The 17137-nt window shown below is 32.4% G+C and overlaps 1 protein-coding gene and 1 long non-coding RNA gene across 4 annotated transcripts; one reads left to right on the top strand and one right to left on the bottom strand.

Moving 5' to 3' along the window:
* Positions 1 to 2326: 2326 nt before the first annotated feature.
* On the bottom strand, positions 2327 to 3118 carry LOC126888610 (uncharacterized). Its single transcript, XM_050656967.1, has 2 exons — positions 2703 to 3118; positions 2327 to 2645 (listed from the first exon to the last, which is right to left on the bottom strand). Exons 1-2 carry the CDS (start codon positions 3116 to 3118, stop codon positions 2327 to 2329), a joined length of 735 nt encoding a protein of 244 aa, XP_050512924.1.
* A 6055-nt stretch (positions 3119 to 9173) lies between these two features.
* Positions 9174 to 14981, top strand: LOC126888156 (uncharacterized). Of its 3 annotated transcripts, XR_007699426.1 has the most exons (4): positions 9175 to 10349; positions 10893 to 11149; positions 12257 to 12841; positions 14690 to 14980. It is a non-coding gene; the product is annotated as an uncharacterized LOC126888156 (long non-coding RNA). The 3 variants fall into 3 exon arrangements; XR_007699425.1 differs by having other exon boundaries at positions 9174 to 11149; positions 12168 to 12841; positions 14690 to 14981; XR_007699424.1 differs by having other exon boundaries at positions 9261 to 11149; positions 14690 to 14978.
* Positions 14982 to 17137: the final 2156 nt, after the last annotated feature.

The raw sequence follows: 17137 nt of genomic DNA, 5'->3' as shown, positions 1-17137 counted from the left end.
AAACAAATGACTGTGAATGAAAAGCCCTATTGGGGGCTATGATAGGTTTGTTCCAACATGAACTTTTGGACGGCCCAGAAACCGTCACGAAACTACTTGTACCGTTTGTTGTGCGCATGTTCGTAATTGTATCGCCCAGTTATCGTCCCATGACGGTAATCATATATTTGTCATTTTTGTTGGTGACAGCTTGTGTGCTTTTAGTCGATCAAAGGCTCAAAAAATTTAAAGAATTAAGTTGGATTTATAGTTTGACGTAGCGTAGACGTAGACGCAACGGAGACGCACTGGAAAAGATCAACACCGAATTTTGTGTACTCGTGTTTATAGATGAACGCAAGCGCCTGACGGAACGTAAGAGAAACGTAACGTAACATAAGAGATGACCAACTTTCATCTTTTACAGTGCGTTTCTTCCGTCTGGCCAATCATAAGGCTGAATTTTGTTCTGTCACTCAAAGTGGACCCGCCCCGCCCCCTCATTCCTTGTGTTGTGTAAAAAGTTGATTGTCAACATATTCGAATTTTGTTAATTATTTGTTAATACAATGGATGTTAAGTTATTAATTTAATAAAAATATATCATAGAGTCATTTCAATATTTCAGATAAATAATATGAGTTGTTTATTAGCCTAATTCGTGGTTATCCACACATATTATACGATAGGTAAATCCAATAAACATTTAAAGACCAGGAAATGAAACAAAATAGTTGGAAATCCCACGGCATGCTGCACCAAAGAGCATACTTTCGTTTATTTCCTAATCCATGTAACACACAAAACAGATAAATATTATAATAAATAATAGTATAAGTATAAATAAATAAACACAAAGTTTGTTTACTGTTCCTATAATTTATAGGCTATGTTGTTGAATTAGAATTAAGTCATTGTTTACTCTTTCTACTCATGCGCAAAAATTCCGCTACGTCGATCTATAAATTGACATAATATTTTCTTCCGTCTCCAGTCCGTTTCTTACGTCTACGTTGCGTCTACGTCTACGCTACGTCAAACTATAAATCCAACTTTAAATCCTAGTGCTCAAGTCAGTCCAACCAGCACATTATGCATTTGCCCGATTACTGAAATGATCATCACGAAACCGTCACCGAAAGATCACAATTCTTGTTGGAACAGTGAAAAGAACGATCCGATGACGATCATATTTTTGTTGGAACGGATTTTCTTTACTGCGCAGGAGCGTTACCGTTTCGTGACGGTTCTCGGTCGTGTTGGAACAAACCTAATGTATCATTTACGTAAAGTGATTACACACATGTGTAAAGTTCAGAATTACGTACATCAGATTACAGTCATCAAAACGTAAAGTGTATTCTGTCATGTCTTATGTCTTGACTGTCAGTTAATTCATGTTAACCTAACTTTTTGCTTTGTTTTTAAGTTTAATGTTTATATTTTGAAAAGATGAATTTTGTAAATCTGTTATTATGAACTTTTAAATGCTGTGGCAGAAAGACATAATTTAAATCTAGAGTGACATCCGTTACGAGATAACCAGTAATCCGTTTGAAACACAGGACAAGTAATCCGAAACTTTTTATGAGATATTTCAGTGCCATAAACTATTACTGTGAGATAAAATTAAACAATACATTGTAATTACTAATAGATCAACAATCTTATATTTTTTATGTTTATGTTTAGTGATAATGTTTAAAACTTAATGGACTAACCTCATGTTGTAAGTTGTTATGCTTATTTTGGACAACATCAAGTTTAGGGCAACCAAACATAACCAATTTGTAGTTGACATTTGAGGTAATCTAAAAACACTGACAGTGTTGCCATGTTGTAAAATATTTCTTACTGTAACATCTAAAATTCAAAATTGAATAAGAATGTAACATATAATTTAAAAATCAAAACAAATGTTAGATATAAATCAGAAAATATATTAAAAGCATTAATGTGAAGATTTCTAAACTGTAACTAATAAAATATCTAAAATACTAACGCCCGGTTTCATAATCAGTTAAAGTGGACTTTAAGTTTTAAGTTGGTACCCCTGTCAATGCAATTCATATGGGTAAATGTCAACGTTAAAGTGAACTTTAGTTAATGTTCACTTTAAGTTGATTATGAAACCGGGCGTAAATAGTAATAAAAAGAAACTAACTTAAACTGTAGACTGTAAACTCTAAAAAATAAAATATCTAAAATACTAAATAGTAATAAAAAGAAACTAACTTAAACTGTAGACTATAAACTCTAAAAAATAAAAAGAAACTAACTTAAATGAATAAACTAACCTATGAAATAAAACTAATAATACACTAAATTAAACTGAACTTAAATTTTACTAAACTAAATATTGTTCTAAAATGCATAATAACAATTCCACAAATGGGTCTTTATCCTTTATTCGTTCCCTCCACACAAACTCTTGGAGGTACGATGGAAACAAATCCATGGAAGTCCCGCATTGTCTACGGAGCTTCTTCTTAGACCGCATCCAAACGCTCTCTATAGTTTGTGTATGAACACTGTCATTATTTGGATCGACGAAATTATTCTGATGAATAACTGTTCTGTGTTCATACACACCCCCATCCAAGCGACCAATATTTCTATAGGATCCCCATCCATCAGTGACAATTAATGTCCCCGGTAGAATTGTTCTAAAATGAATATCATTGTATTCTACTACTAAATATAAATATGTAATATTAACATACCTTGATACAATGGGCAGCAGTGTCTCTTCGTTCCGTGCCTGCACTGGTGTAAGGAACAGTTTTCCACTGTTCCTTTCTATCATTCCAAAAACCCACTGTCTGTTCCCAAAGGCCCGTCCTCGATGGTACTTCCTGTGGAAAAACATGGTTTCGTCCATTTCCACCGTGACTGGTTCTCCATGTTCATCGAACCCTCCTAATTCCACAGGATGTTGCTCTAGATATGTACTGCACACTTCTCTGCAGAAATTGCACCAGTCGATAACAGTAGGGGCAGACAGTGATGTTTCCTTAGAGATTACTTTTTGCGGGAAGTCATTTGCAAATCCGTATAATATTATCATTATCTGGGAAATAGCTAAATGACTTCTCGCAAAAAATGAACCTTTTCGAACTGATGTGTAGACGTCTTGCATTGTTTACATTTCCACATAAACTCGTCTACACGACCAGTGCGTTTAACCAGTGTCTTGTGTATGTTGCATACATTGCACAGCACTGTGTTTTTAATCAATTGCCGCATGGCACACCACACCAAACAGTCATACACACTACTAAATAAGGCAGCAAACAGTACAAGAATCTACAGGTCGAGCAAGTCTTGTAAATTTCACGATTGCGAGCCACGTTTCACGCAACCGTGTTTGCGTACTTGTGTTTCGAGTTGCGTGGTCGTGCGGAGTTATTTTACCAATTCGCGCAATCGTACTCTGTATCAGGCCTACTTTTGACGCTGTGTCAGTGTCAGGTGAGGTGTTTGAAAATTTGTGTAACTTGATTGCTTGATTCTGTGGTGTGAAGGTGGTTAAACTTTTGTTTTATTTTTTTTTGTTTTGTTTGTTTTTGTTGTTGCGAATATATCGCAGAAAGTTTTTAGATGAAGTAATTGTATGATGAAGATAACACAGAAAATACAAGAGGGCAGCATACTTTGCAAAACAATTGTTACAATTTGAAATCAACAATTTGTTAAGTTGTTGTCTTGCAGGTAAAAAAAGTGACTTTTTAAAAAAATTATATCTTGGAAACTAAAAATTATTTTTATTTATAATTGAAACATGTAAAAGTATAGTACTCTCAAAAAAATTTCAGCCAAAAATATTCATTTTTGTAGAGTTGACTGCAATTTTTCGACAACAGCCCTTTTTTGCAGTGAGCAGCATAACAAGTCCAGTCTCATCTGAAATCAAAGTTTCTTGTAGTTTATACCTCTGGCTAGTGAATGAACAAAGGATTTTTTATTAGATGAGGTCATTTTTGTTTTATAAAAAAAAACTACTTTAAAAATGAGAAAAATTGGGGTCAAAAATGTGTTTAAACTTATGTAAAATCTTCAAATTTCATTTTTTTTAATTCCTTCGTTCATATTCTAGCCAGAGGTATAAACTACAAGAAACTTTTTGATTTCAGATGAGACTAGTTATGCTGCCAACGCAAAAAAACTTAAACTCTACAAAAATGAATATTTTTGGCTGAAACTTTTTTTGAGACTACCTTAAGTACTATTAGGTCTGGATCCCGCGTATGAAAAAAAAGTTGATTAATAGCAAGCTGAAAATTTGTTAATAGCTTAAGGGTGTCTAGTCGAATAAACTTTGATATGTGTGAACACTGGAACAGGGGTAGTTTTAATTGTGGAACAGGTTAAAAATTTGGAACGGTCACAGCACGAAAACGGCACATTTATTTTGTCCGACAGAACAGACTTAAACTCTTCGAACAGAGATTAAACTCTCATGCAAAAATCAGACTGCTATTTATCACCAAATGGGCGTTTTAATGAGTGGAACATGTAGAATATGTCAAATGACAGGAATTATGACAGGTAATAAATAGCAGTCTGATTTTTTCATGAGAGTTTAATCTCTGTTCGGAGAGTTTAAGTCTGTTCTGTCGGACAAAATAAATGTGCCGTTTTCGTGCTGTGACCGTTCCAAATTTTTAACCTGTTCCACAATTAAAACTACCCCTGTTTCAGTGTTCCCATATATCAAAATTTATTCGACTAGACACCCTTAAGCTATTAACAAATTTTCAGCTTGCTATTAATCAACTTTTTTTTCATACGCGGGATCCAGACCTATATACTTTTACATGTTCCAATTATAAATAAAAATAAATTTTAGTTTTCGAGATATAATTTTTTTAAAAAGTCACTTTTTTTACCCACAAGACCTATGTAACCCCTTAAAAAAATGTTTGGAAGAATATGTTTGATGGCCAAGATGCATACATATATTTAGAAGGAAAGTTCCTGATTTCTGTAGTATAATACATAATACCGAAGAGGAAGTAGCCCTAAGCGCCGGACTCCACTTGCGATTTGTAGTTGTGAAGATTGAACACATTCTTTCAAATAGAAGTCAATCCATGATTATTTAGTCACAAATGGATTGACTTGATTTGAAACAATGTGTTCAATCTTCCTGATTACAAATCGCAAGTGGAGTGCGGCGGTAATAACACCAAAATATTCCATATAGGTCCATAGAAGGTACACAGACATTGAAAAATTCCTGGAATATCCCCGAAAACATGTTCCCTGAACATCCCAGGAAAATCCTGTGTCAGCATTTTAAACATTACCTGAATGTCTTATTGGAACATTCCATGAATGTCCACGAATGTTCTCTGGACATTCAAAATATATTTTGTAGACATTCCCTGGATATACCAGAAATACAGTGATGAGCGCTCTAATAACCGGCAAAATAGCACAAAAGATGTATTAAGTAGTGAGATAAAAAGGCATGAAACTAGTTGAGCTGGGAAATTTAGCGATATTAACTTATACATTTAGATTGTATTGATTGTGTACCACCTTCAGACGTATCAGACGAGTTTGGAAACTACCACTGTCACAGTGACAGTTTTAGTTGACATACTCCTCCGATATGTGTAAAGGTGGGATCAATATAACGTAAATTTAAAGGTTAATTTCGCTAAATTTCCCAGCTCGACTAGTTTCATTTCTTTTTATCTCACAACTAAATATGTTGCCCATATTTTGCCGGTTATTAGGGCACTTGCTGATGTGACAATACCTCCTATCTGTTTTTTCATGAGTTTTGTATGAGAGATGGAAAAACATGTTTTAAGGTCACCTCCTATGTTCATATGTAAGTTTTGACTTGTTTTGTAGTTCATAGATAGTTTAATTTACTACAAAACAAGTCAAAAAATATCATATGAAAACAGGAGGTGACCCTAAAACAAGTTTTTAGTCTCTCTTACAAAACTCATGAAAAAACAGAAAAAACTTATTACATCACTGACGATATGTGGCCATACCAAATAATACATCCTTGATAAATATAAACATTTTTATTGAACAAAATCTTTTCATACATTTTTTTAATGCAATTTACTGATATTCCTAAATATTTCAAAAAAATGTGTCACATTTGCTTTGTAAACCTTTCTTTTGCCTTTCGTAGCCACATATTCCGTTTCCTTCCTGGTTTTTTGTAGACCACTTCTCTCAGCTGATTCTAAAAAAAATGAAATAAATGGTAATTTTTCTATCCTTTACAATTAACAATCAGAAGAAATATTATTTACAGATAATGATATGCATAATAATAATAGGTTTGTTCTAGCATCAGTTTGAAACCATCAGCGAATAGTGGACCAGCGCGAGTAGAGGGGATCGCACTGGTGACAGTATTATGTTCTTTTACTGACCAACTGTTTGCTGATGGTTTTTGACTAGTTTGACTGTTTGCTAGAACAAACCTAATAATAATAAATATTTTGATTTTGACAATGACATCTGATGTGGAAGTCAAAACATTAATAAAATTATTTTTTCAAGTTAACTTTCACATGCGCGTCTTAAAATTGTACTTTTAATACTTATATCATAAATAACTATTAAAACTATCTTAAGAGGAAACAGTATCGATCAACAGGTAGCGAAAATGTGTTCCAAGATTGCGGCTGTAATTTTGAATATTTTTCAAGATATTTGGCACACATATTCGTAATATAATAAAGAATGGCGGTACAGAGCCCAATTTGAAAAATTATTATTATGTGGAAATTACTCTGTAATTAAATACAATATAAAAAAAACGAGCTTGTACCGCCATTAAGAAGAACAAAAAAATACACTTTCTTCAAATACAACTTTTCTATCCGATTTTGTGTTATTTTGGAACTACTAAAATTTTTTATTTCATTAGTAGTTCCAAAATTACACAAAATCTAGGCATCGGATAAAAAAGTTTATTTGAAGAAAGTGTATTTTTTTGTTCTTCTAATGGCGGTACAGGCTCGTTTTTTAAATATTGTATAATTACAGAGTAATTTCCACATATTAATATATTTTTCAAATTGGGCTCTGTACCGCCATTCTTTATTATTTTACGAATACATGTGCCAAATGCCTTGAAAAAATATTCAAAATTACAGTGACAATCTTGGAACACGTTTTGGCTACCTGTTTATCGCTACTGTATTACCTTAAAACATTGTAATTTGCTAAACCAGTATATTTTACTCTACTACTACTCTACTAGCTACCTCATTTTCCACTGTTTCTAAAGACTTGTTTACATGGGTAGAGTTTTGAGGAGAGTAGAGTAGCGGTAGTACTCTACCAAAAATGGCTTGATACCATTCACATGAGGAGAGTACAAGTATAGTACTGATGCTAGTATAGTGAAACCGATTTTTGTATTTTTAAACACTCTTGATTATAAGTGCACCTTAAATTCTTAATTTTTTGCTTAAGCTCGTTTACTCCAAAGCCCCCTTTGCCATTCTTTCGACGATTTCATCCTCTGCAGCTTGCTGCAAACTTTTATTTCTGTAGTATACACTACCTAAATTCCATAAACACTGGTATTCGCCGTATTATAGCTCTACAAGTTTTAAAGTTTCATCTTCAGTGAACTTCATTTTCACTATTTACACAAAACACAATTCCAGCCAGAATGACAGCGCCCCCATGTACTCTCCTACCTACTCTATTCTGCCATAATTGAGCGTGTTCCATGGGTAGAGTGTGCAGCCGAGTAGACATTTTGGCAGTAGTGGTGGTCATAGAGTAGTTACTTTGCCATAGGTTGCTAGTCACTCTACTTTAACTCCAACTATACACTCTACCAGCTATTCTACTGTGCTGAGCATTTTTACAGGTAGAGTTACTCTACTCTATCAAGTACTTGCATCATTACTCTACCTGTGTAAACAAGTCTTAAATCTCCTGAATGAAAATCTACTTAATCTTAATCTACTCTTAATGAAAAATGTCTAAAATCATTTACCCACCTAGTATTATTGTAGAATTTAAGACAGTCCAGTGCCTTATAAATAATTTCAATATGAATATTTTTTCCTTTAATTCTCCTTTGATACCACTCCATTTTAGATTTTGGGGAACTTATTTCATTGTGTTTATAGCCCATATTTATTGAAGGAACCCAATCTGGATATTGTTATTATCGATTAAGTCGGCTGGTTTTCCTATAAGATTAAAATGTTAACATCTTCAAAAATCCTTACTGTTGTAATTGTAACTTACCAGATATAAAATGATTACAGCAGACAGGACAGGAAAATTTTCATTTCGCTAGTAAAACCTGTACATTGTATTGCATTTAACCATTGAGTTCAGTGTAAAAGTGAACTTTATCTTGACTTTATCACAATTACTTTGCATTTCACACTTCAAAACACAACACCAATGAAGCATATTATCTTTCTAACTTAATACTTCCAGAGAAAATGTTAAATTAATCTTTGTACAACACAAAATTACAAAGAAATACAACTAAAATTATCTAAAACTCATTAAGAACAGATAGAATAAAATTTATCTTTTACACCCAGTAGACATATTGATTTAATTTTGACAGCATGTTGGAACGGATTTAAATTTGGTAAATATAACTCCGCACGACCACGCAACTCGAAACACAAGTACGCAAACACGGTTGCGTGAAGCGTGGCTCGCAATCGTGAAATTTACGAGACTTGCTCGACCTGTAGATTCTTGTGCAAACAGTAGCCGCAAATTCCATGTTTCTACCCTCATTTGATTATTATTTAAAATTGCGTCTGGAGCAACAATAAAAGTAGCCATTATATTTTTCTTAAATTTAATTTGAACACTACAAATTCTTTCTGGGCACTTAGTCCAGCAAACTGCAAAGACTAACAAACAATACAATTGCAGGTACATTTTATCAAGAAATGTTAAAAAATTTCATCTGGTGACCATCTGTTGCAAAATGACCATTTCTGTTATCAAATTTTTAGCCCCATTGCCAAGTATATCTGATAATGTATAAGGGGTGAATTTACAAAAATAATTTAGAATATATTCTATAAATCCTGCTTTGTATAAATTAAAAAATTATAGCTTTTCATAACAAAAAATATTCAAAATATATTTATTCAAAATACACATATTTTTTATAATATTTTAAACATCTAAATTATAAAAAAAAAACATTTTACACAAGGTCTAAATTCATGTCTAAATTATAAACAGATATGGCAACACTGTTCACAAAATTCATGCTGCTGCATGGCCGTTGCCCTAAACTTTATGTTGTCCCTTATTTTATACAATGCTTTTTCGTCTTAATGTCATTGTATTTACTGAGAAAATAATTATAAGTTTATTTTAGACTTGATGAAACAAATAAATTTTGCGAAAGGTTGATATTAACACATTCACCGACACAACTGCATATAATATAGTCACTTACTCCGTAAGATGTGGCTACATGTGAAGCGTGTCCGTGAATGTGTTAACAGAGTTTTTTTATCCTGCCCTTTAACTTAATATCTGCAACCTCAAAATACAGATATAAGACTACGCCCGGTTTCATAATCAGTTAAAGTGGACTTTAAGTTTTAAGTTGGTACCCTTGTCAATGCAATTCATATGGGTAAATGTCAACGTTAAAGTGAACTTTAGTTAATGTTCACTTTAAGTTGATTATGAATAAGAATTCAGCTACTTTATCCATTTAGTGAAGATGTTTTGTTTACAAATCTATAAACATTTCATCTACATTGCTGTATGCTATACCTACTAGGATGTTTACAGATTTGTAAACGAAAATATCTTCAGTAAATGATGAAGTAGCCATATTCTTTGCCTTTATTCTCCACCGTCTATATCAAATAAGGATCACTTGAAAGTGGTGGGTTCTTCAATCAATAGGTAGAGAATAAAAGATAAATTCGGCTACTTCAATCCTATCAGTAAACATCATCACTTCATCTACAAATGAGTTTGATAAGAAACAAACATCCATAGAGATATAAAAATGCAATAGTTGTTACCTTAAAAAGATATCAACAAGATAAGTAATGTAGCTAGTCAAATGAACCATTGAAAATGTAGGATATAAATGTTTATTAATATTAAAGAAGAACAGGAACCAAGAGTTACACTTCCAAATATTTAATAGCTTAGCCATAATGTCAACTGTACTCAGTTTTTGAAAAACCTAATGATTTATGTTTTTATTTACATTTTCAATGGTTCATTTGACTAGCTACATTACTTAAATCTTGTTAGTTGATATCTTTTTAAGGCAACAACTGTTGCATTTTTATATCTCTATGGATGTTTGTTTCTTATCAAACTCATTTGTACAAGAACTGATGGAAGAGAAGGTTAATGATGTGAGTTAATAGTAAAATCAAGATAGGAAGTATATATCAGCATATCTTGCAATGACGATGGAAAAAAAAGAAAGTATGTTTAGGATGGAATGCAACCATAGACACATGTTTCTGACTCATAAGGCGTCATCAGTACTGTATAGCAAAGTTAGAATAGGTGTATGTTAGCTTGGGAAAGGATCACTACAGGAGCACTACAACCAATTTGTGACAATAATGTTAGAAGACCTTGACGATTCCAGAATAACAACTAATACATCCAAGGAGGAAGCTACAGCTACCTGAGGAAAGGAATGCCAAATGTTTAGAATGTTTGAAACTCGATGTTTTTTCTCAGAGTTTTTCAAACAAGGAAAGGTTAATGCAGATCTATTCGAACTTGGCTATACTGTACTGATGATAGCTAATAAGTCTAAGACACGTGTCTGCCGTTGCATATCTTAAACATACTGTATTTTTTCCATCCTAGTTGAGAGACATGCTAATATATATATATACTTCCTACCTTGATTTTATTGTTAACTCGCATTAACCACGAGGAAGTGGTTCAAGCACTTCAAAAAAATAAAGAAAGAAAAGGGAACCAGAGGATATTCCTGGGGAAGTGTGGAAGGCGTCAGGAGAGATAGGAAGAAGTTGGCTAACACGTTTATTTAATAGAATTATGGAAGTTACGACAAGTGCTAAACGATGGAGAAGCAGTATATTTGTACCTGTTTAGAAAAAAAAAATACAATAATGAACAAACTACAGGGTAATAAAACTACTTAGTCACATCATCAAAATATGGGAGAGCCACAGTAAGTTCTCAGTTCTTATTTATACTCATTAGTTTTGGATCAGTAAACAAGGAAACTGCTTAGACCTGGATCCTACATACCAAAAGAAAGTTGCTTAATAGCAAGTGTAAAATTTATTAATAGCTTAACAGTGTCTAGTTGGACAAACTTTGATGCATAGGAACAGTTTTAATTGTGGAACAGGTTAAAAATTTGGAACGTCAGACTATGAAAACGTTCCATGTATTTTGTCAGACAGAACTTCCAATTGATTTGTTACCATTTCATTAAATTCTCATGCAAAAATCAGACTGGTGTTTATCACCAACTGGGCATTTTGATGAGTGGAACACGAAGAACATGTCAAATGACAGGAATCATGTTGGTTAGTAATAGCAGTCTGAATTTTGCATGAGAGTTTAATGAATAGGTAACAAATCTATTGGATGTTCTGTCCGATAAAATACATGGGACGTTTTTTTAATCTGACATTCAAAATTTTTAAACTGTTCCACAATTAAAACTTCCCCTTTTCCAGTGTTTGCATACATCAAAGTTTGTCCGAATAGACACCATTAAGCTATTATAACAAATTTTCAGCTTTCTATGAATTAACTTTATTTTTGTATGCGAGATCAAGGCCTAGCAGGGTAACATTGCCTGGTACTTACTGTATCCTGATGATGTAGTGTTAGTAGGAAATAGTGAAAGCTACTTAGAACAAAAACAAGAACTCACTTTATGATATAATATATTGAAGTACTAAACAACTAATTAAACTAAAAATCAAATACAGGTATAACACACAAACAACTTGGTTTCACAAATAAAAAATAACATAATAATTGTTCTGAAGCTATTTCCTTGTGGCATTTTTATAATAATTACCTATTTTTAATGGGAAATAAGCCACAATTTTACATAACAAAATGATTTTAATAACTCATAATAATCTAAATAAAATCATTTTTTTAGTAAAATTGTGGCTTATTTCCCATTTAAAATAGTTAAAAACGTTTTAATAACATAATAATCATAGGCTGTTCCAAGATGCTGTCAAAATTAAAACAATATGGCTACTGGAAGGCAAACATTGAATATTATTCTATCAGGTTCTTATGGTTTTAGATCATTTTAGTTGTTGTACAAAGATTAATTTAACATTTTCTCTGGAAGTATTAATTTGGAAAGATAATATGCCTCATTGGTGTTGTGTTTTGAAGTGTGAAATGCAAAGTAATCGTGATAAAGTTAGCTTTTACCACTTACCATCAGTGCTACATTCTAAGCACAAAACTGAACCAATTTAACTAAATAAGTTATAGTTATCATCTGAGAGACAACAACAATGGTAAAATGCAATAAAATATAAAGATTTTACTAGCAAAATGGAAATTCCCCTGTAATCATCTTATATCTGGTAAGTTACAACATTTGAACATTAACGATTTTTGAAGATGTTAACAGTCTAATCTTGTAGGAAAACCAGCCGACTTAACTGATAATAACAATCCAGATTGGGTTCCTTCAATAAATATGGGGTATATAAACACAATGAAATGAGTTCCCCAAAATCTAAAATGGGAATTAAGGTACCAAAGGAGAATTAAAAGAAAAGGGTACCTACAAGAAAAAATTGCTTTTTTATTCCTCTTGAAATGATTTATAAGACACTGGACTATATTCACTGGTCTTATATTCTACAAATACTAGGTAGGTCTATGATTTTACACATTTTTCATTAATGATACATTACTGTTACTTTAGTAGATTTAGAAACAGTGGATAGTTAGTGGTAGATAGCAGTTATTTGGTATAAAAGCTAGTTTAGTAGAAGACAAGATTTTGCCAAATAGTCAAACATATATTACAATGGAAAATTTAACAAATACATTTTATGTCATTAACATTAACACAGGATTTTAAATATCAGCTTAAGAAATTAGCTTTATCTTGTGAAAGTATAGAAAATGATGATGCCAAAACTAAAAATTATACTGGTTTAGCAAATTACAATGTTTTTAAAATAGCTTTAAAGTATATTACACCATTTATCAAATGCCATCAAAATACTGTTTTGTCACCAAGTGATCAAGTATTGCTTACTTTAGCTAAACTAAGCTTAAACTTAGATTATAAAGATTTGGGATATAGGTTTAGTATTTCACCCTACCCGGTATCAACTTATTTCAAAAATACTTTGCATATAATCCCAGATAGCACAAGTACGTTTTATGGACATCCAATGGACGTACATCTGTGTACATTGGAACGTCCAATGGACGTCCCGCTAAGGTACAATGGACATCCGATGGACGTCCAACGAATGTCCAGAGTTCACAAAATTGGACGTCCATAGAACGTCCGCTACAAACGTACATTGTACGTTGTATTGAAGCTTTCAGTGTACACCTTATGTACATTCAATGTACGTCTTATGGACATTTGTAGGGCACTTTTCAGAAAGAAATCTAGTATCCATAATTTTGTGAATACATAGCAAAAAGCCTTTATAGGAAATAGTTCCTTATAATACTAAACTTATACTTAAAAATATTACACAAAAGACCTTTTTATTTCTCTTTACTATAACTTCATTATAATATATACTTTATTATAGGAACTAGGAACTTCATTAATGCACGACTGCACTTGCACGATAAACAGAAAACACAAATATATCACAGGATGTATTTTCATAAAGACGAGATTCAGATAATGACGCCCTAGGAAGCATGCACATTAAAAGAGGTTTAATCTCTGTTCTGTTTCTGTTCCAAACTATTTTTAGAGTCAGTACCGTTGTTGTATATTACAAGCGCGTTTGCCATTCTGTGAATTATCATAAATAAACCATCCTTCAGTATTCCACAACAATTAACAGCGATAATCCCCTAAAAGTACCTGCCTAATAATACTACATACCTTTCACGACCGATAGCGCGAAGAGCGACAACGTTGTCAAAAAGATTCTCATTTAGTTTGTATTGGGACTTAATATAATAGTCACGTTTTGTGTAAAATATCCATGGACCACAAATGGATGTCCAATGTACGTTGAAATCAAACGTCCAATGGACGTCCCGTAATGTACGTACATAGTACGTCCGGTTTTGGTCCATGGACGTTTGGACTTTAAATGTACGTTATATGGACGTACATCGGACGTTGTGTGCTATATGGGATGTGTCTTAGGTTTAAAAAAAATTGTGTTCTGGCCTGATAGAGATATTTTAAAGAAAACTATGCAAAATTCACTTAAAGAATCTTTTCATGGAAGTACTACAGGTGTAATTGACTTTGGACGAATGTTGGTATGAAACGAATTATTTATTGTTCTGAAGCTAGTTATTTGAGGCATTTTTGTAATTAACTATTCTAATTGGGAAATAAGCCACAATTTAACTTAAAAAATAATTTTATTAATCTTTCGACTTCCAAATCAGACGTCATTGTCAAAATACAAAATATTATTATTTATGCATATTATTACCTGTAAATATTTATTCTGATTGTTAATTGTAAAGGATAGAAAAATTACCATTTATTTTATTTTTTTAGAATCAGCTGAGAGAAGTGGTCTACAAAAACCCAGGAAGGAAACGGAATATGTGGCTACGAAAGGCAAAAGAAAGGTTTACAAAGCAAATGTGACACATTTTTTTGAAATATTTAGGAATATCAGTAAATTGCATTAAAAAAATGTATGAAAAGATTTTGTTCAATAAAAATGTTTATATTTATCAAGGATGTATTAATTGGTATGGCCACATATTGTCAGTGATGTAATAATACATCCTATCTGTTTTCTCATGAGTTTCGTGAGACTAAAAACTTGTCTTAGGGTCACCTCCTGTTTTCATATGATATTTTTTGACTTGTTTTGTAGTAAATTAAACTATCTATGAACTACAAAACAAGTCAAAACTTACATATGAACACAGGAGGTGACCTTAAAACATGTTTTTCCATCTCTCCTACAAAACTCATGAAAAAACAGATAGGAGGTATTGTCACATCAGCAAGGATGTACAGTGATGAGTGCCCTAATAACCGGCAAAATAGCACAAAAGACGGGCAACATATTTAGTTGTGAGATAAAAAGAAATGAAACTAGTCGAGCTGGGAAATTTAGCGAAATTAACCTTTAAATTTTATTTTATATTGATTGTTTCCCACCTTTACACATATCAGAGGAGTAGATCAACTAAAACTGTCACTGTGACAGTGGTAGTTTCCAAACTCGTCTGATACGTCTGAAGGTGGTACACAATCAATACAATCTAAATGTATAAGTTAATATTGCTAAATTTCCCAGCTCGACTAGTTTCATTTCTTTTTATCTCACTACTTAATATGTTTTCCATCTTTTGTGCTATTTTGCAGGTTATTAGAGCGCTCATCACTGTATTTCTGGTATATCCAGGGAATGTCTACAAAATATATTTTGAATGTCCAAAGAACATTCGTGGACATTCATGGAATGTTCCAATAAGACATTCAGGTAATGTTTAAAATTCTGACACAGGATTTTCCTGGGATGTTCAGGGAACGTGTTTTCAGGGATATTCCAGGAATTTTTCAATGTCTGTGTACCTTCTATGGACATATATGGAATATTTTGGTGTTATTAGCACCACACTCCACTTGCGATTTGTAATCAGGAAGATTGAACACATTGTTTCAAATACAAGTCAATCCATTTGTAACTAAATAATCATGGATTGACTTCTATTTGAAAGAATGTGTTCAATCTTCACGACTACAAATCGCAAGTCGAGTCCGGCTCTTAGAGCTACTTCCTCTTCGGTATTATGTATTATACTACAGAAATTAGGAACTTTCCTTCTAAATATATGTATGCATCTTGGCCATCAAACATTTTTTAAGGGGTTACATAGAACTTATGGGTAAAAAAAGTGACTTTTTAAAAAAATTATATCTCGAAAACTAAAATTTATTTTTATTTATAATTGGAACATGTAAAAGTATAGTACTTAAGGTAGTCTCAAAAAAAGTTTCAGCCAAAAATATTCATTTTTGTAGAGTAAGTTTTTTTGCGGTGGGCAGCATAACTAAGTCCAGTCTCATTTGAAATCAAAAAGTTTCTTGTAGTTTATACCTCTGGCTAGTAAATGAACGAAGGAATTAAAAAAAATGAAATTTGAAGATTTTACATAAGTTTAAACACATTTTTGACCCCAATTTTTCTCATTTTTAAAGTAGTTTTTTTTTGATAAAACAAAAATGACCTCATCTAATAAAAAAATCTTTGTTCATTCACTAACCAGAGGTATAAACTACAAGAAATTTCAGATGAGACTGGACTTGTTATGCTGCTCACCGCAAAAAAGGGCTGTTGTCGAAAAACTGCAGTCAACTCTACAAAAATGAATATATTTGGCTGAAATTTTTTTGAGTGTACTATACTTTTACATGTTCCAATTATAAATAAAAATAATTTTTAGTTTCCAAGATATAATTTTTTTAAAAAGTCACTTTTTTTACCCGCAAGACCTATGTAACCCCTTAATAACTGCCTTTCCATGCTGTAGCAAACTTAACAAATTGTTGATTTCAAATTGTAACAGTTAAGTTTTGCAAAGTATGCTGCCCTCTTGTATCTTCTGTGTTATCTTCATCATACAATTACTTCATCTAAAAACTTTCTGCGATATATTCATTTTGTTGCTAAAATTATTTCCTGATCCATGGGTTGAATAAGCGATGTATTTTTTGGCAAAAACATACAACTAAAGTTGCCATGTTTTGATCATAGAATATTTTCAGAGGGATGAGCAGGAGCGTTGTCTAAAATCAAAAAACATTTCACCTCTTCCGGCAGATTCTCAGTTTCTTCTCTTGAAATTTTTTCACTGCAGGTACAGTCGGAGAAATGAAAGAGTACCCATGAACGATCACATATTATTAACATAATTAATCTATCTCAATCGTTTGTTATTTATAGAAAAAGAACAGCAAATACAAAATATGTGATTGTACCTGTTT

The sequence above is a fragment of the Diabrotica virgifera genome, chromosome 7 (assembly GCF_917563875.1).
Source record: "Diabrotica virgifera virgifera chromosome 7, PGI_DIABVI_V3a".
Lineage (NCBI taxonomy): Eukaryota > Metazoa > Arthropoda > Insecta > Coleoptera > Chrysomelidae > Diabrotica > Diabrotica virgifera.
This window is presented reverse-complemented; position numbering and strand designations above follow the sequence as displayed.

Bases quoted from the DNA above. Each gene is read 5' to 3' on its own strand.
- LOC126888610 (XM_050656967.1), bottom strand. From the start codon at position 3,118: ATGCAAGACGTCTACACATCAGTTCGAAAAGGTTCATTTTTTGCGAGA. The intron at 2,646-2,702 runs GTATGTTAATAT...TATTCATTTTAG, and splicing joins CTGCTGCCCATTGTATCAAG to AACAATTCTACCGGGGACAT.